We start from the raw sequence: 25,156 nt of genomic DNA, 5'->3' as shown, positions 1-25,156 counted from the left end.
ATGACAAAGGCATCTCATGACCTCTTGGGCTTTGTCAAAGCACTGGAGGTCAAAGCACTGGAAGAACAACTTTTAGGACTACGACAAAGTCTGGGGAATAAAGTCTGGCGGTAATGCGACACTCGGCTGTTGACTGCCATAAAACAATAACAACAGCAACAACAGTCTAAGGAATAAAGTCTGGCGGTAATGCAACACTCGGATGCCAACCGCCATAAAACAACAACAACAACAACAACAATTGGATGCCAACCGCCATAAACAACAACAACAACTATTCTAGTCACAAAGACATATCATGACCTCATGGGCTTTGTAACACCAAAGCAATGGAAGGAGTACTTTTACGGACTACGACAGAGTCTGAGGACTACGACAAGTTTTATGGCGATTGGATGCCAACCGCCATAAAACAACAACAACAACATATTAGTTTGTTTTTTGTATTTTGTGCCAATATTTGCCTGCAGAATGTCTTGGTTGAGGTTCGGTTAGTTTTGTCGCGATGCTAAAATCTCAAACTTGGTATTGAGAAAAAGAAGGCTTGATCGTAGTTTAATCGTAGTTTCTTTTAATGTTACCATGTGGTCTTTTCTAATTCTGGTGTAGATCTAGAACGTTCAAAAACTATACGGGAAGGTTCCAATTTTTTACAATTTTTATCAAATGTTCAGTATTGATATTTGTACAAAAGAGTATCTAGTTTTAGTGTCGATTAGTACCGAATAGTTTTGGACAAATCTGACACATGTTATCAGAGATTATCCAAGATTTTACAAGAGTGACAATAAGTGAAAGTGAGTTTTATCGTATTATTTTCTCGCATGATCTCGATGAGAATATCATGGAAATCTGTCAGAATGTGTCAGACGTGCCTGGAGTGTCAATCATTTGTTTGACATTCTTGTTTTGTAAAATTAACTACAAACAGTAAGAGCAGGAATATCACTTTATACCATTATTTGAAAGATTATGTTGCAAGTCGGCCCTGCGACAAGTTGGCCACTGTCCAGGGTGTACCCCGCCTAAGGCCCGAAGTCACTGGGATAGGCTCCAGTCACCCGCGACCCCGAAAGGGACCAAGCGGTAGAAAATGGATGGATGGATGGATGTTGCAAGTCTTCTTTTTTATTTTTAATCATTACCAAAAAAGTTTTACTACAGGCACTTCATATATATTATTATTATTATCATTATAATTATCATCATTATTTATTATCATTATCATTATTTATTTATATTATTATGTATTATTATCATTATTATTATTTTCGACACATCAGATTGTAAAGACTAGGCTGACTTTTTAATCGTTGCTATAAAAAGGCCTATTATTGAGTGTCTGCTTATGTCATAAAGCAGACACTCTATGTTCTTGTATTCCCATTTATTTTTCCATATCAGGATTGTTGACGCGTTTCAACTTCTTGACACTTTCACCAATTTCAACAAGTTACACCTCTTTACGATAATTTTCACCATCTTAGGGTGCTATTGCTTTTGCCATTTTTACATACTGTACTTTTTTCCAGTATTTGCAAAAGTAAATTGCTAATGCTAACACTAACGCTAATGCTAATTTAACCTACAATTCTATTATATGCCCAGATAAAGGTATGAAAAAACAATTGAAACTAGATACTCATAACATTTTAATTTGAATAGTTTTGTAATGGTTTTGCTCTATATCCAAACAAATATAGACACAGATACATATTTTGAGATAATATTGCAGAATTAAATGCTAAAGTACAGTGTGGTCTGTTAAATTATAGTTTTAGTCGCTCTCTTTAGCTATAATTGAGGAAAACGTACGTAAACAGATAGAAACGCTCCATATTTACAGCAGCGTTTCCACGGGAGTCTCTTGAGTTCACGCTCCTGGTTGCCCCTGGAGACGTTCTCTTCTGTAATCCTCCGGGACCCTCACGCACGCGTTTGTGTTTCCTTTTTCCTCAGCGAGTCGTTGGAAGAGGAAAATGAGGAGGAGAATCAAGCTGATGAAGTCGCAGCTCCGCCGGCTCAAACAGGTGCGTTTTTAAAAGGTGTTCATCGAGGTGGATTCTTTGTTTATAATTATTCTTACGTTAATCGAGGTCGGTCATTTCAAATCGTCATTGACCAGGTCTTTAGTCTTTTTTTAATAGAGAGGTCCGCAGCCAATCCTCTGCTCCAAACCCACGACTTTACAAACTTTTACAGGACGAAAAAATGTGACTTAATTCCACGAAAAGTGAGTTTGATGTAGCGCTAGAAGAGCTCTCAAAACTAGCACAAACTTCCGTTATCTGACCATCTCCAATTTCACCCTGGAGAGACTCAAACAAACACAGAAAGACCGTTTAGCAAGATCCAATTATCTCGACTCATGAAATATCCCGCAGCCCTAACTTGCCTATATCATTCTTGATTTTATTTCTGTGAGTGCGTCGTGCGTTACCCCGGGTTTTCGTTTCGTTTCAGTGAGCGCCCCTCGCCCGGTCTCTCTGCGTGTTCCTGTGCCCTCGGACTCCGCCCTGTGGACGTCCCGGGGCGACGCCGAGGTGAAGCTGAGGATGGGCGATTCGGGCATCGCCGCCGAGCCCGCGCTGACCATACACCAGATGTTCGCCTCGTCCGTGGAGCGCTTCGGGGATCACCCGGCTCTGGGCTGGAAGGACGGGGAGCAGCAGAAGAGTCTGACCTACAGAGAGTACTACCAAACCTGCCGCGTCGCCGCCAAGAGCTTCCTCAAGGTGAACCACTTAGCATGTTTTACATTAAGCATGTTTTAATCCAGTCGTTTCCAAGCGTTAATGATGTATAAACCCCTTAAATGTTACGTCAAAGGCAAAATGAAGCAGGTAATAATACACTTTCAATGATTCACTGACATCAGATCGAAATTCTAATAATTTGTGGTTAAGAATGTAAAAAGTCTGTTGGTAAAATTAAAACATTTGGTGGGGTCAACGTTTCTGTGAGTAAATTTCTATTAAAACCCCAAAATAAAAACTGAATAATGCTAAAGTTCTGTCATGATCTCCTGGTGAATAAACCAATAAAGTAAAATACAATAGTAAATGTGTTTAAAGCAGGCTCTGACATCACTTACATGTGTCTGACAAAGCCGTTTTTCAGATTCTGTCCATTTCTTTTGGTTTCTAAAAAGACTAAATTAAATCGAAATTGAAATAAACCACGATTGAACAATAAAAGGCTCTAGTGTATTTTAGTATTAATCAAATAATTGTGACAAAAAAATAATCGTAGTCTTCTTCCTTTGTGTTTTATGGCGGTTGGTATCCAAGAGTTACATTACCGCCACCTCCTGTAGTTGTTCGTCTTAGACTTTAGGCTTTATTCTTTAACCTTAATTCTTCAGACTTCCTTCTTTAGACTTCGAGGCCTGAGGCCCCTCGACTTTATTCTTCTTCTTCTTTGGTCGTATTTTGATCATCTTTATCTGGACTTTACAGACTCTTCACAACAAAGACAGTGGCATTATTAAATCAAAATGTCAAAAAAGAATAAACTCAATAATACACTTCTTATATATTCTCCATCTAGAACAGAGGTGGGCAAACTACGGCCCGTGGGCCACATCAATCCGGCCCGCCAAGCTTGTCCAAGTAATATTTAAAAAATATTTTCTTTTTAAATTCGTTCTTTTTTGCCCTCAGGCATCTGTCTGCACTTGTATCCTTAATAAATATCACGTGAAATGAATTAAATAATAGATTCAATAGCCTATATTTGACAGAAAAGTGATATTTTGTTTGATATTTATTTTTGGGTTGTTGTTTTTTCACACCAGTGATCGCGGGCCCTCCGCTACTTGCCTGGATTCGAATATGGCCCTCAGAGGAAAATAATTGCCCACCCCTGATCTAGAATCCTTCAGGCGCCATATTTCAACCTTTTGTTTGTTTATAATGTATTTAAAAAGCCGTAATTGTAAATTGTAAAGTTTTAATAACGTTTGCCTTGTAATTATTTGCCTGATGTCTTTCTGCAGCTGGGTTTGGAGCGTTGCCATGGCGTCGGTATCTTGGGATTCAACTCTGTGGAGTGGTTCATCTCAGACATCGGTGCCATTCTGGCCGGGTGAGTTTACGCACACTTTATTAGACTCTTAACACCGGGCGTGTCGCTGGATTAGGGCGAAAATCAAACAAAAACAAACTTGTTATTTTTTATTAGTCGACTTGTCAGCAATTATTACTGTTAAAATAAATTAAATACAGGTTGAAATATGGCAACTAAAGTATTTTATTTATTTCATTTTATTTTACTTATTTTCAGTGGCGGGCCGTGGGTCTGGGGCTTGGGGCTTCAATGAGGTCATACACAGTCCCACCCGAATAAATCCACCTCTTATTACCATCATATTACCATCATTATGATGCCATGGCTCTAGACACTATACATTTAGACAGAAACGCAGTTTAAACAGGCTTTGCCTCACCTTCTCTGTGCCGATGTCCGTGTGTTCTCCGCTCGTTCTCCACATCGTTCTCCGTGAGTGCTTAACGCCGGTGTCCGCTCCGTGAGTGCTTAACGCAGGTGTCCGCTCCGTGAGTGCTTAACGCAGGTGTCCGCTCCGTGGGTGCTTAACGCAGGTGTCCGCTCCGTGGGTGCTTAACGCAGGTGTCCGCTCCGTGGGTGCTTAACGCAGGTGTCCGCTCCGTGAGTGCTTAACGCCGGTGTCCGCTCCGTGGGTGCTTAACGCAGGTGTCCGCTCCGTGGGTGCTTAACGCAGGTGTCCGCTCCGTGAGTGCTTAACGCCGGTGTCCGCTCCGTGGGTTCTTCACGCGGGTGTCCGTGCATTTTCCAGCAAATTTCCACGCGTTCTCCACGTCATTCTCCGCTCGTTGTCAACCCGTTGCCAACGAGTTTACACCGCGTTTTCAACGCGCCATGTCCAAACTCTGAAAGTGGGGAACAAACCCGCTTGTAACAGCGTCGGCGTAGGACGACCTCTCCTTACAATGTGTTTCACTACGGCACATGGATTGCAGATGAATTTCACAGTAATTGCACATGAATCACGACAGTAATTGCACATATGACGGAATTGCACATGGTTAGGTCAGTATTGCGAGTGTTCAGGACTAACAGTGTTTGTTATAAAGTCTGACAGCAGCAAGAAGGAAAGACCTGCAAAACCTTTCCTTCACACAGCGAGGGTGGATCAGTCTCTTGAAGTATCTGACCTAGGACATTTTGTTTTTGGGTTTCCCCCTCGGTTTGTTTAACTAACTTTTCACATTCCTAAAGTCTAAGAAGATGACAAGCGGCGCCTTTGTTAATTTCACGATAACTGCCGAGAACAGACCAAGCGAGGCCTTGAGACGCTCCGTGTACATCTGTGTTTTCTTATGACCTCATTTCTGTAACTTCTCCTCTGGTTCTACCCAAATATGGATATTCTTTACAGCTTGTTCTCTTATTGGCTAAACCGTTTGTACATGGATGATATCATAGCTGTCAAGTGATTATTTAGAGGTCTTTGTGTAAGTAGACATATAAAAGGCGAGGTACGCCCAGAGACGGGGTTCTTCTGATCATCTGGATACCCGGGGCTGTTTTCTGTCCTGTGATCTGACATGGCGATTTCTGTAATAAACTAACTTTGAAGGTACAGAGTCCGTGTCCGTGACTTCTTCTTGCCACACATCACCCCATGGGAACGTCAATCGAGTCACCTCACTCTCACTGAAGCTGCTCTCCAGAGCGGACAGAGTGTCCTGCAGGGGGTGGGACTCATGGTCCAGCATAGATGTGAATTTAGCCATGACCCTTCTGTCCCCCACCTCCTGCACCGAGTCCAGAGCGCAGCCCAGGACGGAGCTGGACTTCTTGATGACTTTGTCCAGCTTCTTCCTCTCCCTCTCTGTGATGCTGATCTGATGATGAGAACGAAAAGAGGTGTTTTCTTGCGCACGTAAACGCTCGCCAAAAATCAGATCTAATGGATTTTCTGATTGTTCTGAGTTTTTTCTGGCCGTGTGCTTATGCCCGGTGACGTTAATAAGTTAATAAAAATAATAACACAAAGCCCACGAGTTTTGCCCACGTGTTTTGCCTGTGAGTGACGCTGGCGTTGTGGTTGCAGGGGCTTCGCGGTGGGCATCTACACGACCAACTCGCCCGACGCCTGCCAGTACGTCGCGGACAACTGCAAGGCCAACGTGATCGTCGTGGAGAACCAGAAACAGCTGCAGAAGATCCTACAGGTCTGTGCTGTTGTCTTTTTAAACGTTTTACTGGTTTGTCACGCGCACAAGGTCAAACACACACTTAAAGGGGGAAAAATAGGGTGTGACTTATGTGATACTATTAGTTATTTTCACTCTGACCACTGCAAGAGGAAGCTCTAGGCTCTAAGCGACGCAGAAGAAGAATCTGCTCTTCCTCTACCTTCGGAGTTTGTGGAGTTGTTTAGAAGTGACACAGAGGAAGAAGAATTCAATGGATTTGGTGATTTGGGGTAAAACTGATGCTTTGTAAACTTGTTAGCATGATCTTTATGCTATAGTTATCTGAATAACTGTTAATATGTTACGTTAACATACCAGACACTTACCACAGTTCTGTCTGTGCGTCATGTAGCTGAAGGTGTTAGCGTTAGCATGTGTACACCTATTCACCATGTTCTCTCATCTGTTATTATTTTAAATTGCATTTCAAGATTTAGACTCCGGTGCGACTTATAGTCCGGAAAATACAGTATTTTTTTGTGATGTTTGATGTGAAACTGTCTGCTGCAGGTGGAGGACCGGCTGCCTCATCTGAAGGCCATCGTCCAGTACAAAGACGCGCTGAAAAAAAAGAGGCCAAACTTGTACTCCGTAAGCGCCCATTTCAGCCTCCTATCTCCGTCCGTCCGAGCTGCGTTTGACCCTTTTTTATCTCCGGCAGTGGGCGGAGTTCATGGAGCTGGGCCGCGGCGAGCCCGACGCGCCCCTCGACGCCATCATCGCCAGTCAAAAGCCGAACCAGTGCTGCACGCTGATCTACACCTCCGGGACCACGGGCCAGCCCAAAGGAGTCATGCTCAGTCATGACAACGTAGGTCTCCAGGAACGACGCGCTAAACGCCACAGTGCTTCTCACAGCAATTAGAGAAGGAAGTACTACACTAAATTGACAAACACATCGTAATTAGTGCAAAGAAAATGTACACACAATAAATGTGTTATTGTTGTTTATTTTAACAATGTGTGGATATAGTATTTATTGTGACAAGCCTCTGTACGGCCCCTCGTAAAGCTGTGGTAGATGTTTTGTTTCCCTTCAAAGAGTATATGAAAAGCAGCTCTATCTGACTAAATGAGACTGCTGGACCCTTTGGTCGTGGTCCGTGTTCAGATCACCTGGACCGCCATGTCCACCAGCCCACACGTGTACTTGACCGAGCCCAGCCAGGCCCAGGAGGTCATGGTGAGCTACCTGCCCCTGAGCCACGTCGCCGCTCAGATGATCGACATCTGGGGGTTCATGAAGGTGGGCGGCGTCATGTACTTCGCCCAGCCCGACGCCCTCAAGGTGAGATTTCTACAGCATTAGCACCAAATTACCTGGCCTGATAAAGACAACTTTTTAATTGAAAATATACATGACTAATTATGCTGTTACAATTAAAGGCAGATTTATTTAGAGCCCAGTTTAAGGGAGTTTCCTCTAAGGTTTGGTGCCCGGTGTGTATTTATATAATATATATTAAACACACAAGCTAAAGTTGAAAACAGGAACATGTGGAAATTAGATGTTTTGGGCCAAATGGTAAAGAAAAAGTAAAAGAAAAGTAGAAAAACTACCACCAATCGTTTGCATCACAATATTGTATTTTGACTTTTGCATTGTGTCACGAACGGCAGAAGGGAGACAATTACAGAGCTGGAAACAGGCGATGATTCTAACAGTCTTTAATAGTCCAAACAGTAAATATAAAGTCAAGACGACAAGGAGAGAAACTTCCAGCGGAGGTCAGGTCCAGCATACAGCAGTGTCAGAGATCAGGCGAGAGTCGTAGTAATAAATCCTTTCCAGGTTCGCTACACGGGCAAACAGCAATATCAGAGATCAGGCAGGAGGGAATCACAAGACGGTCCAAGGTCGATAACGGCAAACAGGAATCACGAGGAGCAGGCAGAAATCAGAATCAAAAGTCAAAAATAGGAATCAGAATCAAAACCGCTCAAATGCTGGGGCTAACAGGGCAACACAGACAATTTCGCACTGAACAAAGGAAAAACCAACACCTAAAATACTACACCCAGTGATTAGCAATGAGGTACAGCTGTGAGTGGGCAGAGAGACAAAAGGGGCGGTAACCAGAGGGAGAACAAGAGGGGAGGGGGAAACCAAGAAGAGCAGAGATAGAAGACTGTGTAAAAACATGACAAAACATATAACACCAGAAAGACACATTTTTTAATATAAGGTTTAATGTGATTTGCCCGAGCACATTTACAACAATGTCGGTTTTACTTTTCTTGATTGCTGCAGCTTAATTACTGCATCAATGATCTAAAAGCCTTTAGTCGATTATCTGTCAACATATGTTGGTTTACAGAGGCAACATTTCGAAATTTAGGTTTGGAATCTATTAAATATCACACAGAAAGTTAAAATAAATAAAAAATAATCGCAAAAGTGCTCACCCCACACCCTCGTCCCAGTGGCGCACCCTCGTCCCAGTGTTACAGGCTCTGGTTTCGTCTCTCACAGGGGTCTCTGGTGAACACGATGAAGGAGGTCCGTCCCACAGCTTTCATGGGCGTGCCCAGAGTTTGGGAGAAGATGCAGGAGAAGATGAAATCCATAGGAGCAACGTCTTCAACTGTTCAGAGAAAAGTGGCAGCTTGGGCCAAAGACGTGGGACTTCAGGCCAATCTCAACAAACTGAACCAGTACGTCAACTATTTAGCACAGGTTTAACATTTACTTTAGATGAGAGATGTACAGAATAATGTACATACGGTATACAGTATATGCAGCTCTGACACCTGCTTGTCTCATGAAACGTTTCATTATGACATAAACTTATCTGATTTTACAAGCGTTTCATGGCTTAAGAATATCTGGTTTCACATGAGTCACCTGTTGGTCTCCATGGAGATTTCTAGCAGATATAACTGACCTAGTTTACTCCTGCTGGTACTCGGAAACCCTCTTTTGTTTTTGTGGTACTTGGTGTGAACATTTTTGAGAGCCACTTGTAGCATGGCAGTTATTCAAACTACCCGTATTAAACTATTAAAACCTCTCTTTATTTGGGCCGATTGCCTCAAAGCACCCGACTAAAATGAGCCCATGGACTCTTCGTGAAGCTGAGACTCTAGTTTTGATGTCTGATTTACTCATTAGTGGCAACGAGCAATGCTCACAAAAAAAGTCAGCTTTCAAATGACTCTTCAAGTGTCTCTAAAAATGAAATGTTGGGACTTAGAAAAGAAGTCCAGTTGGGATGTTTATAAAAGACCTTTTAAAACTGATCCTGGTTCATCCCAAAAGTATTGATTTGACTGGAAATAAGTCAGTTACAGCAGTCGACAAAAAGGAATAAATAAAAGGTTAACAAAAGCTGCAAAAACTTGCTGTGTAATCCTGTAGGAGTATTAAGTGTCTATGTATTGTCCATTCATTTTTGGTGTACATTTCTCTTCTCAGAAACGGTGCGAGCCCTCCGTCTTCCCTCAGTTACCAAATCGCCAAGAAGCTGGTGTTCAAAAAGGTGCGCAAGGCTCTGGGGCTGGACCGCTGCAACAAATGCTTCACTGGTGCCGCGCCCATCACCAAAGACACGCTGGAGTTCTTCCTCAGCCTCAACATCCCTCTGTACGAGCTGTTCGGGATGAGTGAGAGCTCCGGCCCACACACCATCTCTGTCCCCGAGGCCTTCAGGCTCACCAGGTATGCACCCACTTTTATTAAAGGATTCTGTTGTTATTGGCCTTTAAACACGAGAATCAGTGCCTTTAGTTTGGCATCACATGTTTTAGAAAGTAGAACACGGAGAACTGAGGTCTCAGTCTACTGGCAGCAGAGGGAATTACATATTTGAGAGGGAAAATGTAGCTTAGTAGTTGTAATGATCGTGATTAGATGGCAGCCACCATGATCGAGAAGACATTGCGGATCGAGAAGAGGTCGCAGATCTAGAAGATGCCGTGGATCAAGAAGAAATCGAGAAGAGGCCAAGAAGAGATCGAGAAGAGGCCAAGAAGAGATCGAGAAGAAGCCGCGGATCGAGAAGAAATCTAGAAGAGGCCAAGAAGACATCGAGAAGAGGCCAAGAAAAGATCGAGAAGAGGCCAAGAAAAGATCGAGAAGAGGCCAAGAAGAGATTGAGAAGAGGTTGCGGATCGAGAAGACGCTGCGGACCGAGAAGTTTCAAATTGACGTTCAGGGAGAGAAGATTTACAGATTTAACAGTTCAACAAAGTAGCGTGAATCAAGTTAAATGTAACTCCAGATATGTTTTTGATGAGAGAACAACGTTGGAACATGGAAACCCTCTGACGTTAAACAAAATGCTTAAGTTAACGGCACCAACCGTTTCTATGATGTTTTGGGCGATTAGACGCTCTGTACGAGAAGACAGTCCAGCTTTACTTGTGTGCGTAGTTTCTTCCGTAATTTAAGTGAGTGTCCTGTGTCCAGCGTGGGGAAGGAGATCCCCGGTTGCAGGACCAAGCTGCAGAGTCCAGACGCGGAGGGAAACGGCGAGATCTGTTTGTGGGGCCGCCACGTCTTCATGGGCTACCTCAACATGCCCGACAAGACCGAGGAGGCCCTGGACTCTGAGGGCTGGCTCCGCTCCGGGGACCTGGGCAAGCAGGACAAGAGCGGCTTCCTCTTCATCACCGGAAGGATCAAAGGTAAACGGAACACAAATCTATTTTAGTGCAATTTTTTTTTTTAAATTGATAAATAATAATAATAAAAATAATATTCCATCCCTTCGTGAGCGCTGAAGTCTTAAAGAAATAATAGAGGATTTTTGTTGCGCACTCAGAGTCTCATTTCCTCGTGGCGTGGACAGCCAAGTAGTTCTCCCAAATGTCAATCATTCCCTGCGTCCTACTGCACACCTGCAGCCTCGTCCCCAGGATAGCAGCACGTTTCCCTGGCTGCACAAGCGTGGTGGATATGCCGGTGTGTTTAGAGAGTTCCTTCAGTGTAGAGTACAAAAATTACGACAGAGAAAGACTGTTCTAGCTCAGAAGAGACGGAAATCTGTGGAGACGAGAGATGATGCGAGCCGTCGCCCTAATAAACAAACACACATGTAGCAGCGGAGCTGTTGGTGCTTCCGCACGAGGTTTGATGGGCATTTTAAACAGTCGCTTGAGTTCTCAACTCAGCAAAAAATCCCCTATTATTCCTTTAAACTGTGGGAATTTGACTTCTGATTTGTACATTTTAAGATAGAAGGACCAAACATTGAATACTGCAATAAAATCGGGTGTTTTCATTGGACAGACATGAAAATGAGGAAAAACTCAGTTATATCTGGAGGAACAGTGCAAGAAACGCAAATGTTCAAATCGTTAATATTGTCAGCATTACAGATGGGAGACATCTGCACACGATATTCTGGGAAATATCACTATTTTTAAAGCACCAAATACTTTGTTAAACCACAACCTGCACTGTTCAAAAATAAATACTCACTTGAAACTAGGAAAATACTCTTGATTTTACTTGATTTTTATCAACAAAACAGTAAACATGTTAAAAGTATCATAAACAAACTTAACTGTAACATTGACACAAAATGATTGTGTAAATTTACCGAAAAATACTCTGCCGATCCATTGATACAGCCACCAAAAATAAAGTGCCCCCTACTGGTTGGACGACTCATTGAACTCAAATGCAGTTAGGATAAATAAGAATTTAGCTAAAAATGATAAAACATTTATCACAGAATTGCACATTTTTTAGGTTTCTAATTTCACTTCCTGTTTGTAATTGATGACATCACACACGCAAAAACTAATTTATGCCCCAAATTTTTTTTCTCAACTATAAAAAATATATGAGAGTGAATTTATTTTGTTGAAGTAATGTTTAAAGAGTCAAAAAAGTTGTTTATTTGTGTAAATTCTGCATACATTTTAATTAGTGTCCCTGGTGTGATGTCACTTCCTGTCATTTTCTACAGATTTCTCAACGTTTTCTCCACAAATACCAGCTTGATTGGTGTAAAATTATAATTTATACATACAACCGGTACAAATACACCAAATAAAGTCAAAATTATAAACTCACTAAAACCGGTCATAGGCCCTTAAACTTTACTCTTTATTATCATTATATTTTATTTATATCACTTCCTGTCAGCATAAAAAGCACTGTAAAACATGGATAAACATGTACCTTCTGATCAGACTACACATGTAATACTTTATCCAAGTAAAACCCGTGTGTCCGTGTTCCTCGCGTGTTAAAGTTGCGTTTGCGTTTTCAGAGCTGATCATCACGGCGGGAGGAGAAAACGTGGCTCCCGTTCCCATCGAGGACGCGGTGAAGGAGCAGGTCCCGTTCATCAGCAACGCCATGCTCATCGGAGACAAGAAGAAGTTTCTGTCCATGCTCATCACCATCAAGGTAAAAACACACTCTCCTGTCTCTGTGTTTGTCTCTGTGTTTGTCTCTACGTTCACAAATAATGTGTGAATGAAAGATAAACCCTAAACGTCACATTTTGCCCTTTTCATCTCGGAAAAAGCAGCAAATGTCAATGTACAAACTTCGCCATCTGGTGGTCATTATAGAAAGTTTCTTACCGGGCCCTCAAATTTACATCTGGACATTTAAAGCGAATAAGAGCCAGACAGTGAGATGAAAGTTAAATAAATGTCATTAGAATAGTCCCTTACCTGCATCTTGTGTGGGATAAAATAGTTAAATGTCATTAGAATAGTCCCTTAGGCCGCGGTTATTTTATTACTTGGTTAACTGCACTTAGATTATTGAGTTGTAATTCATAAATTTATAAAGTACCGCCGACAACGCAAAATAGAATTAAATTAAGTATAAAAATCGGTATTAAGTCAAAAGATAAGAGTGCATGAAGCAATTTTTTGCCAAAATCCTGCGGGAGTCATTTATTTTGGAAAGCATTCTACTGATGCTATGTGCGTATGTGCAATGCATGATGGGTATTTAAAATGGGGACACCACAGTGGCCAGCGCTCAGAGCGCTCAGCGCTCTATGGGCCAGTGTGGTTTTGCATAACCTGGAGGCCATATCGTCTTGAAAAAATATGCAAGTGGTGATCGGGATGTTACAGTTGGAGATATACTAAACAGACTCCTGCCCGACAATATATGTGACCGCAATGTCATGGAAATCACCTGCAGCAGCAGCAGCAGCAGCAATGAAGCCTCTGGACTCCTCCAAAGTGATGAAGCCTCTGGAGTCCTCCTCCAAAGTGATGAAGCCTCTGGACTCCTCCAAAGTGATGAAGCCTCTGGAGTCCTCCAAAATTATGAAGCCTCTGGACTCCTCCAAAGTGATGAAGCCTCTGGACTCCTCCTCCAAAGTGATGAAGCCTCTGGACTCCTCCTCCAAAGTGATGAAGCCTCTGGACTCCTCCTCCAAAGTGATGAAGCCTCTGGAGTCCTCCAAAATTATGAAGCCTCTGGACTCCTCCAAAGTGATGAAGCCTCTGGACTCCTCCTCCAAAGTGATGAAGCCTCTGGACTCCTCCAAAGTGATGAAGCCTCTGGACTCCTCCAAAGTGATGAAGCCTCCTGGACTCCTCCTCCAAAGTGATGAAGCCTCTGGACTCCTCCAAAGTGATGAAGCCTCCTGGACTCCTCCTCCAAAGTGATGAAGCCTCTGGACTCCTCCAAAGTGATGAAGCCTCTGGACTCCTCCTCCAAAGTGATGAAGCCTCTGGACTCCTCCAAAGTGATGAAGCCTCTGGACTCCTCCAAAGTGATGAAGCCTCTGGACTCCTCCAAAGTGGACCCTGTTGAAATGTCAACTCAGCTGTTCGTACTTAGAGACTTCGGTGCCAAATTTATCGAATGTGTTCTTTGACATTTATATTTTTCCTGCCTGTCGCCGTATTTCCTTGAATTATTATATTAATGTTTTATGAAGAAAAAAACTTCTGAAATATATTAATATATAATATTTCGTCCGCCTGTTCAATATATTTAATATAAAAATCCGTAAACCAAGTAATAGAATGGCCGCGGCATGTTTTATCCCACACAATGAGTATTGTGTGGGATAAAACAGTTAAATGTCATTAAAATAGTCCCTTACCTGTGTCTTGTGTGGGATAAAACAGTTAAATGTCATTAGAATAGTTCCTTACCTGCGTCTTGTGTGGTCCAGTGCCAGGTGAATGCAGACAGCGGCGCTCCAGAGGATGAGCTCACTCCGGAGGTGGTGGAGTTGTGCCGTAGACTGGGCAGTAACGCCACCCGAGTGTCAGAGCTCGCGGCGGGAAAAGACCGCGCCGTCAACACCGCGATACAGGAAGGAATCAACCGAGTTAACGAGAAGGCCACGTCCAACGCCCAGCGCATCCAGAAGTGGCTCATCCTCGACAAAGACTTCTCCATCATCGGGGGAGAGCTGGGTGAGGGAACGTGTGTGTGCGGGTTACCCCCCACGAGTCCGAAGGTTCGCTAGTCTTAAGGTTCACTAGTCCGAAAATTCAGAAATTTTAAGGTTCAATAGTTCGAAGGTTCACGGGTCCGAAATTTCCCCGAAATTTTAAGGTTCACAAGTCCAAAGGTTCGCTAGTCCGAAGGTGTGTGTCTGCGCAGCTCTCCTCGCCTCCCTTTGCCCTACACACTGGCTTTTAAGACTTTTCTAGTGTTGATGCACTTTTTATGATTAAACTCACGTATTTTCCATAACCGACTTGTTTCTGTGCATAGCCTGAGCTTCTTATCGTATTGTTAATGAATTAATTAACTCCGGGATTAAACTGTTTTCCAGTAGCCGCTGCGCGGTCAAATAGCCCAGCAGTTTCAGGAGCCGCGGCACGAAATAGTATAGTAGTTTCGGCCGCCGCCCCGCGGCAAAATAGACACTTCGGTCTTCAAAAGCTGAATTTCCTTTTTGACTACCAATCCTACGGTGATCGGATCACGCGTATTTCTATACTTATGATCAAATGAGAGCACAAAGCGGAGGATTCGATATGTTCCCTTGTTATTTTTATATACAGAGTACAACTTGCGGTGCCACCTGTGAGCAGCTGGTACACAAAACGTTGTGACGAGCCCCAGTGCGTGTCTTCGTGCTTCGTGCGTATTTTACAGACTGACTACATCCCGATGCTGTCTATGCACCTTCACTTTAGCCTACGAGGAACTTTTGGACTAGCGAACCTTCGGACCAGTGAACCTTTAAAACATTCGGACTAGCGAACCTTCGGATTAGCAAACCTTCGGACTACTGAACCTTCGGACTAGTGAACCTTTAAAACCTTCGGACTAGCGAACCTTCGGACTAGCGAACCTTCGGACTCGTGGGGGGTAACCCGCTGAACATGTGCGAGCTGAAGAAACGTGCGCGAATTTTAAAGGTGGTATGGACGATTTTTTTCAGCAAATTTTTCAGCATATTTCCTCGTGGCGTGGATAAATCATTAGTCCTGCCACGTATCAATCATAAAACGCACCTATCGCTCACCTGCAGGGTCGTGCCGACGTTTCCGCGTGCCTAAGCGCATGGATCTATCATAATATAGTTCCCTCAGTGTACGGGGCAAAATGAAGACGGACAAAGACAGTTCGAGCTGACTCAGAAGTGGACAGAAATCTACGGGAGACGAGCGATGCGATGCGCTCCGTTGCGCTAATAAACAAACGCACGTGTGTGTTGTATCGGTCCGCACGGGAGAGTGTGCATGCGCACTTCCGCCTGCGTTCTCAAATCGCCGAAAAATCGTCCATTGCGCCTTTAAGATTAATTAGATTCAGTTATTTATTTTTGCTTATGTATTTGAAAAAACTTCTAGTATTTTTTGGATTTGCGCTGTGAAATAAATGCTTAAAGGCGGTATGGACGATTTTTCGGCGATTTGAGAACGCAGGCGGAAGTGCGCATGCGCACTCCCCCGTGCGGACTGATACAACACACAGGTGCGTTTGTTTATTAGCGCAACGGAGCGCATCGCATCGCTCGTCTCCCGTAGATTTCTGTCCACTTCTGAGTCAGCTCGAACTGTCTTTCTCCGTCTTCATTTTGCCCCGTACACTGAGGGAACTATATTATGATAGATCCATGCGCTTAGGCACGCGGAAACGTGGGGACGAGCCTGACACGGCTGCAGGTGAGCGATAGGTGCGTTTTATGATTGATACGTGGCAGGACAAATGATTTATCCACGCCACGAGGAAATATGGTAAAAAATTTGCTGAAAAAAATCGTCCATACCACCTTTAATTTACAGAATATAATTTAGCCAATATGCAGATTTTTCAAATGAGAAGAAATAAAACAAATCAATTCTGTTACATAATGGAGTTAATCAGTATTTATTTATATTCAGTTTCCTTGTTTGTCGTTTTTGTATCATGTCAATCTTTAATAAATACAAAACACACTTGTTTATTAATGTATTTAATAAGAATAATGAACATGAATGAACTTGTTGAATAAATGTAAATCTGATTATAGCTATAAATGTAATTTGATCTGCAGTCTTTAGGCAGGTATAAAACAATACAATAGACAAATAGAAGATTAATACAACACAAGGAATCGGGTTTGATTTTTTCCACAGTTTGAGTTGAGTTTTAAAGCTACAATGTGGGACTCCCTTATTAAGGAGTTCTGGAGTCCGTGTACTGTTTATTATTATTATTATTAGGCCCGAGCGCCACAAGCTGGCGAGAGGCCTATTAATCTCGTAAGGCCGTGCGAAGCACGGCTGCGAAAGTGCGCACGTAGTGCGCACGAAATCGAGCACGAAGCGCTCGCCCACTTCCAAACACTCACTAACGCACTCCTCCACTCATGCACGCCCCGTGCATACTAATTAGTTGTAGGAAAATGGAACATTACCGTTGTAAACGGGCGAAGCCCGTGCAAAAGTTCGCACTAAACGAGCACTTTACATTGGGATGACGACCGCGAAGCGGTCGTCATCCCCATATAAAGCACTCATTTGCGCTAAGTAGCTCACGAATACGTTCCCCATCTCTTGCATGTTCCGTGCATATAAGCATGTAATGCAAAAATTGAACATTATTACTGTATAGAGGGCCAAAAACACAAAGTGGGCGGAGCCCACTCAAAATTATCGAAAGTACCCGTCAGTGACCAGGGACCCACACCATGAGGTAGGAAAGCGCGAGCGCTTTCCGAAAATGTATAGTTTATGATATTTGAAAAATGGGAAACATTGTTTTCGCATCGGAATATTATTAGGCCCGAGCCCCAGCAGGGCGGAGGGCCTATTGCTCCCGCAACGCTGCCGAAGGCAGCGTTGCAACTGTCTTAACGCAAACGTTTCCCAGAATTCTGACTATTTGGCCTTCAGAGTGGCCTATAAACAATAGAGTTTTTCCAAATGACATGATATTTTGAACAAAATTCTAATTTGCCATCCTGATCATAAAAGTATGAGAGCCAAAGTCATATTTTGTACGGCGTAACCGTAGCGATGACAGAAACATCCCATGTTATCCTTATGGGAAAATCGTAGAATCGCTCAAATCACCACATTTTTACGCTTCACACTTTAACAAACTCCTCCTAGGGCGATTGTCCGATCAAGTTCATATTTGGAGAATATCATCTACACAAGCGGGGCATCAAAACTTACCCATATTTTGATTCTAAGTGCTACGGTCTCTGTGTGGCGGACCCGCAAATATATGTCAGAAATGGGAAAACAGCGAAATCTCTAAAATCACCACATTTTTACGCTTCACACTTTAACGAACTCCTCCTAGGCCGATTGCCCGATCAAGCTCATATTTGGGGAAAATCATCTAAACAAACGGGGCATCAAAAGTTATCCATATTTTGATTTTAAGTGGTACGGTCTCTGTGCCGTGGAGCTGCAAATATACTGTCACAAATGGGAAAAACGCCAAATCCTTGAAATGTTCACATTTACGCTTCACACTTTAACAAACTCCTCCGTGGGCAATAGCTCGATCAAGCTTTACTTTGGGAAAAATCATCTACACAAGCGGCATCAAAAGTTATCCATATTTTTATTCCAAGTGCTACGGTCTCTGTGCGGCGGCGCAGCAAATTTGACTGACACTTGTGTTCATTTGCACTGGATTGGCCATGTCCAATGTGTCGCCGTCTGTCAAGTTATTTTTTTATTCAACACACAATAAGGGCGCCATCTTTATCAAGTCAAAAGCGCAGAGTCGGAAGGCCGGCGGCCCGCGAGGGCCGTTGGATGCCGCTTGCGGCTTTAATTCTTTCTTTCTTTCTTCTTCTTCTCGGGACCAACCCCCCTATTTTTCACCCAGTGAACATTGACGAAAAGTCACAAAAATTTGCACACCTCTAAAAATCGTGCCTCTCTACATTCTGGCTATTTCCCTTTTCTAAAATAAAAAAAATTGGCGCGTCAGCGCCACCAAATGTACCAAAAATGCATTGAGAGATGGGAAATGACCCAAAAAAAATCTGATCGTAGAATCATGAAATTTGGCGCAGAGGTAGATGGTGACAAGAGAAGTAAAAAATATTATTACGGCAACGCCGTCCCCCGAACCAAATGTCGGCCATATTGCTTCAAAAATGGCTAAACATGACTTCGGAGTTTTTCCAAACTTTTACGAACTCCTCCCAGGGCGTTGGCCCTAAAAAGCTGAAATTTGGTGAAAATGCTACTGAGGAGTGGGACATCAAAAGTTATCCAAATTACATTGATACCTCTCACGGTCTCTGTGCGGCGAAGCCGCAAACTGTAACTAAAATTTCAGAAATCTCCCATATTTAAAATTTCTGCCGTTTGCGCAGATAAAGTCCGAATTGCATCAAATTAGAATCAGTTGTTAAACTCTTTGCCCTAAACCTACTTGAAGTGAAATTAATTAATTTGGCGCGACAGCGCCCCCTATAGATTTTATATGGAGGTTAAATGTTTAGTTTTGCGAAATTATCTGAAATTTGACACACAACTTAATTTTAGCATCCCCATCAAAAAAGTAAATGAGACCCATGTCATAATTGTTATGGCTTTGCCGTAGCGATGATCGAAACCTCCCATGTTATTCCAATGGGGAAATCACCAGAACATGCTTACACTTATAAATACTTTCACCAACTCCTCCTAGGGCGTCAGCCCTATTAACGTGAAATTTGGGGAGACTCATCTTCAGGTGTGGACCATCAAAAGTTATCCTAATTTTTATTCTAAGAGTCACGGTCTGTGCGTGAAAGCCGCACATTTTGCCAAGAATTCAAAATAAAATTGCTTTTTGATGGTAAAACAAAGGGGAGAAGATGTGACAGCGTCACAGATTCAGCAGTAGGCGTAATAAAAGGACAATTGGGGCGCGTTAGCGCCCCCTCCTCTTGCGGCGTGGCGGCGGCGTAGCGAGGGCCGATCATTGCCGCTTGCGGCTATATTTATTATTATTATTATTATCATTATTAGAATCAGAATCAGAAAAGGTTTATTGCCATTGTCAAAGAACAGAATTCACTAACATAGGAACTTGTCTTGGTGATTCAGTGCAACATAAAACAATGAACAATGATAAAAACAACCTGATTAAGTCAAATAGAACATACTGAATACTGAATATCTCAGTATTTAACAAGACTTTGTTTCCATGGCTGCACAGTCTTCTGGTGAAAAGGACAACTTCAGTGAAATACACCGTTCAGCTCCATCATTTGACCGAGAGAGAAACAGAACATTTCACAGCATTAGATTTATACAAGTCATAGAACATTCACTTCAAATGTATTAGATTATACAAGTCATATAACATACACTTCAAATGTATTAGATTATACAAGTCATAGAACATACACTTCACATGTTTAGATTATACAAGTCATAGAACATACACTTCAAATGTATTAGATTATACAAGTCATATAACATACACTTCAAATGTATTAGATTATACAAGTCATAGAACATTCACTTCAAATGTATTAGATTATACAAGTCATAGAACATACACTTCAAATGTATTAGATTATACAAGTCATAGAACATACACTTCAAATGTATTAGATTATACAAGTCATAGAACATACACTTCAAATGTATTAGATTATACAAGTCATAGAACATACACTTCATATGTATTAGATTATACAAGTCATATAATATACACTTCAAATGTATTAGATTATACAAGTCATAGAACATACACTTCATATGTATTAGATTATACAAGTCATATAATATACACTTCAAATGTATTAGATTATACAAGTCATAGAACATACACTTCAAATGTATTAGATTATACAAGTCATAGAACATACACTTCAAATGTATTAGATTATACAAGTCATAGAACATACACTTCAAATGTATTAGATTATACAAGTCATAGAACATACACTTCAAATGTATTAGATTATACAAGTCATATAACTTCAAATGTTTGTCCTGAAGCTGCTTCACAGACACATGTGACACAGCAGTGGCTCTTTTTTAGAACAATTATGATTTCGTTTTTTGGTCATAACAAAACTAACAGACATTTTATAAATTCAAAAACTTTGCTTCGTCAGGAGTTTACTTGAGATGACCTGTAGTGACCTGTAGAGCTCCGGTCAGCACAGACAGGAACCAAACTCACTGGTCAGGACGGACACAGCTCTGCTCTGGACTGCTGCTTCACTCCGGCGAAGATGAGAAAGATAATCATTAGAACATCAATATAGAATGTTGTAAAAACTGGAATATGTTATTGACACATTTACATTTCGCTCTGTAACACTAAAGTTCCTCTTTTCACATTCATTTTTAAAGCTAGTAACAAAAGTTGTTTACTTTTGCATAAGTTTAAACCTTAGAAGTTAGAACATAACTGACATCTGAATCTCTGCACATTTTCTATGGAAGTAAATCCATGACATTCCTATAGAAAACAAGCGTGTGCTTTGCTGTTTAAACACAGCACATTTCATTATTAAATTGGTAATAAAACCTCAAATGTAGTCTCTGCCCCTGTAAGTACACGTTTAAATACGTTTACATTTATATGTGTAAGATATTACACCCATTTCAGCAGGTTATATTTGAATTATTGGTAGTTTTTGATTGCACACAATACAAACATCACATTATTTCCACATTCTTTCTCTAGTTTCCCTTGGTCTGTGTTAAACTCAACCTTTTGTCTCTTATAACATTTTGTAGGAGAAATAATGAGTTACAGTATTTATTTGCAGAAGGCACGAGCCATCACGGCATGTCGTTCCAATGCATCTTTTCGTGTAGCTAAACGTTAACTCGTGTTAGCTGTGTAATCGTTGATTTACACTTCACATTGAACGATGTGTGAAACGTGAGGAATGACACAAACACAACTTACGTGTATCGTTGGTCTTGTTGTGTCACTTTCTTCAGCTTGTGTTTAGTTTCCGTCACATGTTCTCCCGAGGCTCGTTGATGAGGATTGCGTGCGCGCTTGGTGCGTGTACACCGTTTACCGTGAGCTCAAAAATGTCATTTTTAAGTATTTTAGAAACAGTCACAAAGAGAAATTCCTTCTATTTTATTTTTAGACTAAAAATAATTTTTAATTTTCAGTAATTATAGAGGCCGAACTCCTGAAATGGTCCGACCAAAAGGCTGCATTCTGCGAAGTGGCCACTATTCAATTTGGAGCCAGAGGCAGAGATAATAATACATCCATGATTAAATTACCGCTAGACTTTATTCTTTAGACTTTATTTAGACCGCCTATATTTCAGACTTTATTCTTCAGACTTCATTCTTCAGACTTTATTCTTCAGACTTTATTCTTCGGACTTTATTCTTCAGACTTTATTCTTTAGACTTTAAAGTCTGAAGAATAAAGTCTAAGATGTACAACTACAGTAGGTGGCGGTAATGTAGCATTTGGATACTAGCCGCCATAAAACACCAATGAAGAAGAAATAATCGTTAATTGCAGCCCGACTTGATCGACACTGTCTAATCGTCCGTGTTTTTCCCGTGTCTTTGCGCAGTGACCGCCTGCGAGCCCAGCTCAGATGGAGCTTCTCCGAGGAGCAGTCGCCTTCACTGAGTAAGTTCAGTCCACACACGCGAGGGCCCTCAGAAGCAGGGGCGGGCCTTGCGGACAAAAAAAACATATCTCGATTTAGCATTAGTTTGTTTTTATCGCGTCATTGACGATATTCAGACGGTATTTTGTGCCGATATTTGCCTGCAGAATGTCTTGGTTGATGTTCTGTTCGTTTTGTCTCGATGCTAAAATCTCAAACTTGGTATTGAGAAAAAGAAAAAGGCTTGATCGTAGTTTAACCGTAGTTTCTTTAATGTTACCAAGTGGTCTTTAGTAGTTCTGGTATAGATGAAGAACGTTCCAAAACTATACGGGAAGGTTCCAATTTTGTACAATTTTTGTCATTTTCTTTAAAAAAAATTCAGTGTTGATATTTGGTCAAATGAGTATCTAGTTTTAGTGTCGATTAGTACCTGGGTATAAATAGTTTTGGCCAAATCTGACACGTGTTATCAGAGATTATCCAAGATCTTACAAGTGTAAACATCGGACTGACAATAAGTGTAAAGCCTTGTACAGACCGCGGTGGCCGAATCGCGCTCGACGCAGAATTTGAGCGCGTGTACATTTGAAAGACAAACGCACCGGACGCGCGTTCTCGACGCCCCGGACTCATGTCCGTAAAATACACTCAGCAGCAGACGTGCGTCCGAGTCGTCCTGCGCACATGCGCAGTGGAGGAGTTGTGCTGTGTTGCTTTTCTCGTGGTGTAAATGGAGTTTAATGGAGGACCATGGCTTTGGTTTATTAACTTTACAAAGTCCAAAAGCGGAGGCGATGGGCTCCGGGGCCCGTCTGGGACCCGCATATACTTCAGAGGTGAGCAGAGTTTAGTCAATATCATTATTTGCTCCAAGAGCTGCGTTTTAAGGATTTTTTTTTATCTTGCGGGGTTTGTGTTGGGTCTTTTTCCGGGTCGTGCGTAGCACGTCATCTCTGATTGGCTGCTGCGGGCGCATCTGCTGCAGAAACCTGAACAAATCTGAACATGTCGCGCCGGCCGCTTTGGGCGCTTCGGGCGCCTCATGTGCGCGCTCAAAGCGCAGAGAGTGTAGGAAAACGCACCAATCGCGCCGCAAAAACGAAGGAATCACGCCGCACGACGTGCTCGACGCGCGTTTACATAGACTTTGAATGTAAATTGGACGCTTCGGCTGCCGCGGTGTGGAATACCCTTAAGTGAGTCTTATCGTATTATTTTCTCGCATGAACTCGATGACAATATCATAGAAATCTGTCAGAATGTCAGACGTGCCTGGAGTTTTTGTTTTGTAAAATGAACCACTTCCAGTAAGTGCAGGAATATCACTTTATACCATTATTTGAAAGATTCCGTGCAAAAGTGCGCACTACACAAGCGCTTTATAGGGGGAAATCGGTAATTTTATGTCCGATGTCGGCATCCCCCTATAAAGTAGCTCACGAATACGTTCCCCATCTCTTGCATGTTCCGTGAGGCAAAAATTTAACATTATTACTGTTTAGAGGGCCAAGAACACAAAGTGGGCAGAGCCCACTTAAAATTAACGAAAGTACCCGTCAGTGACCAGGGACCCACACCATGAGGTAGGAAAGCTTTCCGAAAATGTATAGTTTATGATATTTGAAAAATGGGAAACAATGTTTTCGCATTGGAATATTTTTCTTCTTTCTTCTTTCTTTCTTCTTCTTCTCGGGACCAACCCCCCTATTTTTCACCCAGTGAACATTGATGAAAAGTCACAAAAATTAGCACACCTCTAAAAATTGTGCCTCTCTACATTCTGGCTATCTCCTTTTTCTAAAATTAAAAAATTGGCGCGTCAGCGCCCCCAAATGTACCAAAAATGCATTGAGAGATAGGAAATGACAAAAAAAAAATCTGATCGTAGAATCATGAAATTTGGCGCAGAGGTAGATGGTGACAAGAGAAGTAAAAAATATTGGTACGACAACGCCGTCCGCCCAACCAAATGTCGGCCATATTGGTTCAAAAATGGCCAAGCATGACTCAGGAGTTTTTCCAAACGTCGTACTTTTACGAACTCCTCCCAGGGCGTTGGCCCTAAAAAGCTGAAATTTGGTGAAAATGGTGCTGAGGAGTGGGATATCAAAAGTTTTTCAAAATACTTTGATACCTGTCATGGTCTCTGAGCGGCGAAGCCGCAAACTGTTGCTAGAATTTCAGAAACTTCCCAAATTTTTAATTTGCTGCCGTTTGCACAGATAAAGTCCGAATTGCGTCAAATTAGAATCAGTTGTCAAAATCTTTGCCCTAAACCTACTTGAAGTGAAATTGATTAATTTGGCGCGACAGCACCCCCTACAGATTTTATATGGAGGTTAAATGTTTAGTTTGGCGAAATCTGACACAAAATTTAATTTTGGAATCCCGATCAAAAAAGTCAATGAGACCCAGGTCATAACTGTTACGGCGATGACCAAAACCTCCCATGTTATTCCAATGGTGCCCAGATCTATGAAATTCGAACATGCTGACACTTTTTTAAACTCCTCCTAGGGCGTTAGCCCTATTAACGTGAAATTTGGTGAGACTCATCTGGTCTTTTTGCCAAGAATTTAAAATGAAAATGCTTTTTGAATGGGGACCACAAAATGTATCAAACTTTGCACAAAATTCTATTTTGGCATGCCAGTAAAAAAGCCCAAAACACCCATGTCATATTTTTGTTATCGCGTAGCCGTAGCGATGACTGAAACCCCCATGTTATTTTAATGAGAAAATCGCCAGATCTTTGAAATGTGAACATGCTGACATTTTGTACTTTTACAAACTCCTCCAAGGGCGTTAGCCCAATTTGCCTAAAATTTTGTGAGACTCAACTTCAGGAGTGGACCATCAAAAGTTATCAAAATTTTCATTCTAAGAGCCACAGACTTTGTGCGGCGGAGCCGCAAACTTTTCCCTTTATATGTAAAGCAAAAGGAAGAAGAGGCGACAGCGTCACGG

General features: G+C 42.0%; 1 protein-coding gene across 1 annotated transcript; it reads left to right on the top strand.

The window, feature by feature from the left end:
* Window positions 1-2,463: 2,463 nt before the first annotated feature.
* On the top strand, window positions 2,464-14,647 carry LOC140353478 (long-chain-fatty-acid--CoA ligase ACSBG2-like). The gene is made up of 11 exons (XM_072438053.1): window positions 2,464-2,735; window positions 3,998-4,086; window positions 6,098-6,218; window positions 6,753-6,833; window positions 6,904-7,053; window positions 7,354-7,530; window positions 8,716-8,897; window positions 9,658-9,900; window positions 10,651-10,868; window positions 12,464-12,603; window positions 14,348-14,647. The coding sequence occupies exons 1-11, from the start codon at window positions 2,556-2,558 to the stop codon at window positions 14,645-14,647; spliced, it is 1,881 nt and encodes a 626-aa protein (XP_072294154.1). The 5' UTR covers window positions 2,464-2,555.
* The last annotated feature ends 10,509 nt before the right edge of the window (window positions 14,648-25,156 follow it).

Source organism: Eucyclogobius newberryi, unplaced genomic scaffold, assembly GCF_026437365.1.
Source record: "Eucyclogobius newberryi isolate DKJ021-1_F unplaced genomic scaffold, fEucNew1.0.hap1 SCAF_9, whole genome shotgun sequence".
Lineage (NCBI taxonomy): Eukaryota > Metazoa > Chordata > Actinopteri > Gobiiformes > Gobiidae > Eucyclogobius > Eucyclogobius newberryi.
Note: the sequence above shows the minus strand (reverse complement) of the source record. Positions and strands in the feature narration are given on the sequence as shown.

What these genes read in the sequence shown, in the direction of transcription:
- LOC140353478 (XM_072438053.1), top strand. Translation starts at nt 2,556, where the DNA reads ATGGGCGATTCGGGCATCGCCGCCGAGCCCGCGCTGACCATACACCAG. An exon ending in CATCACCGGAAGGATCAAAG is followed by an intron (nt 10,869 to 12,463) that starts GTAAACGGAACA and finishes TTGCGTTTTCAG; the next exon opens with AGCTGATCATCACGGCGGGA. An exon ending in CCATGCTCATCACCATCAAG is followed by an intron (nt 12,604 to 14,347) that starts GTAAAAACACAC and finishes TGTGTGGTCCAG; the next exon opens with TGCCAGGTGAATGCAGACAG.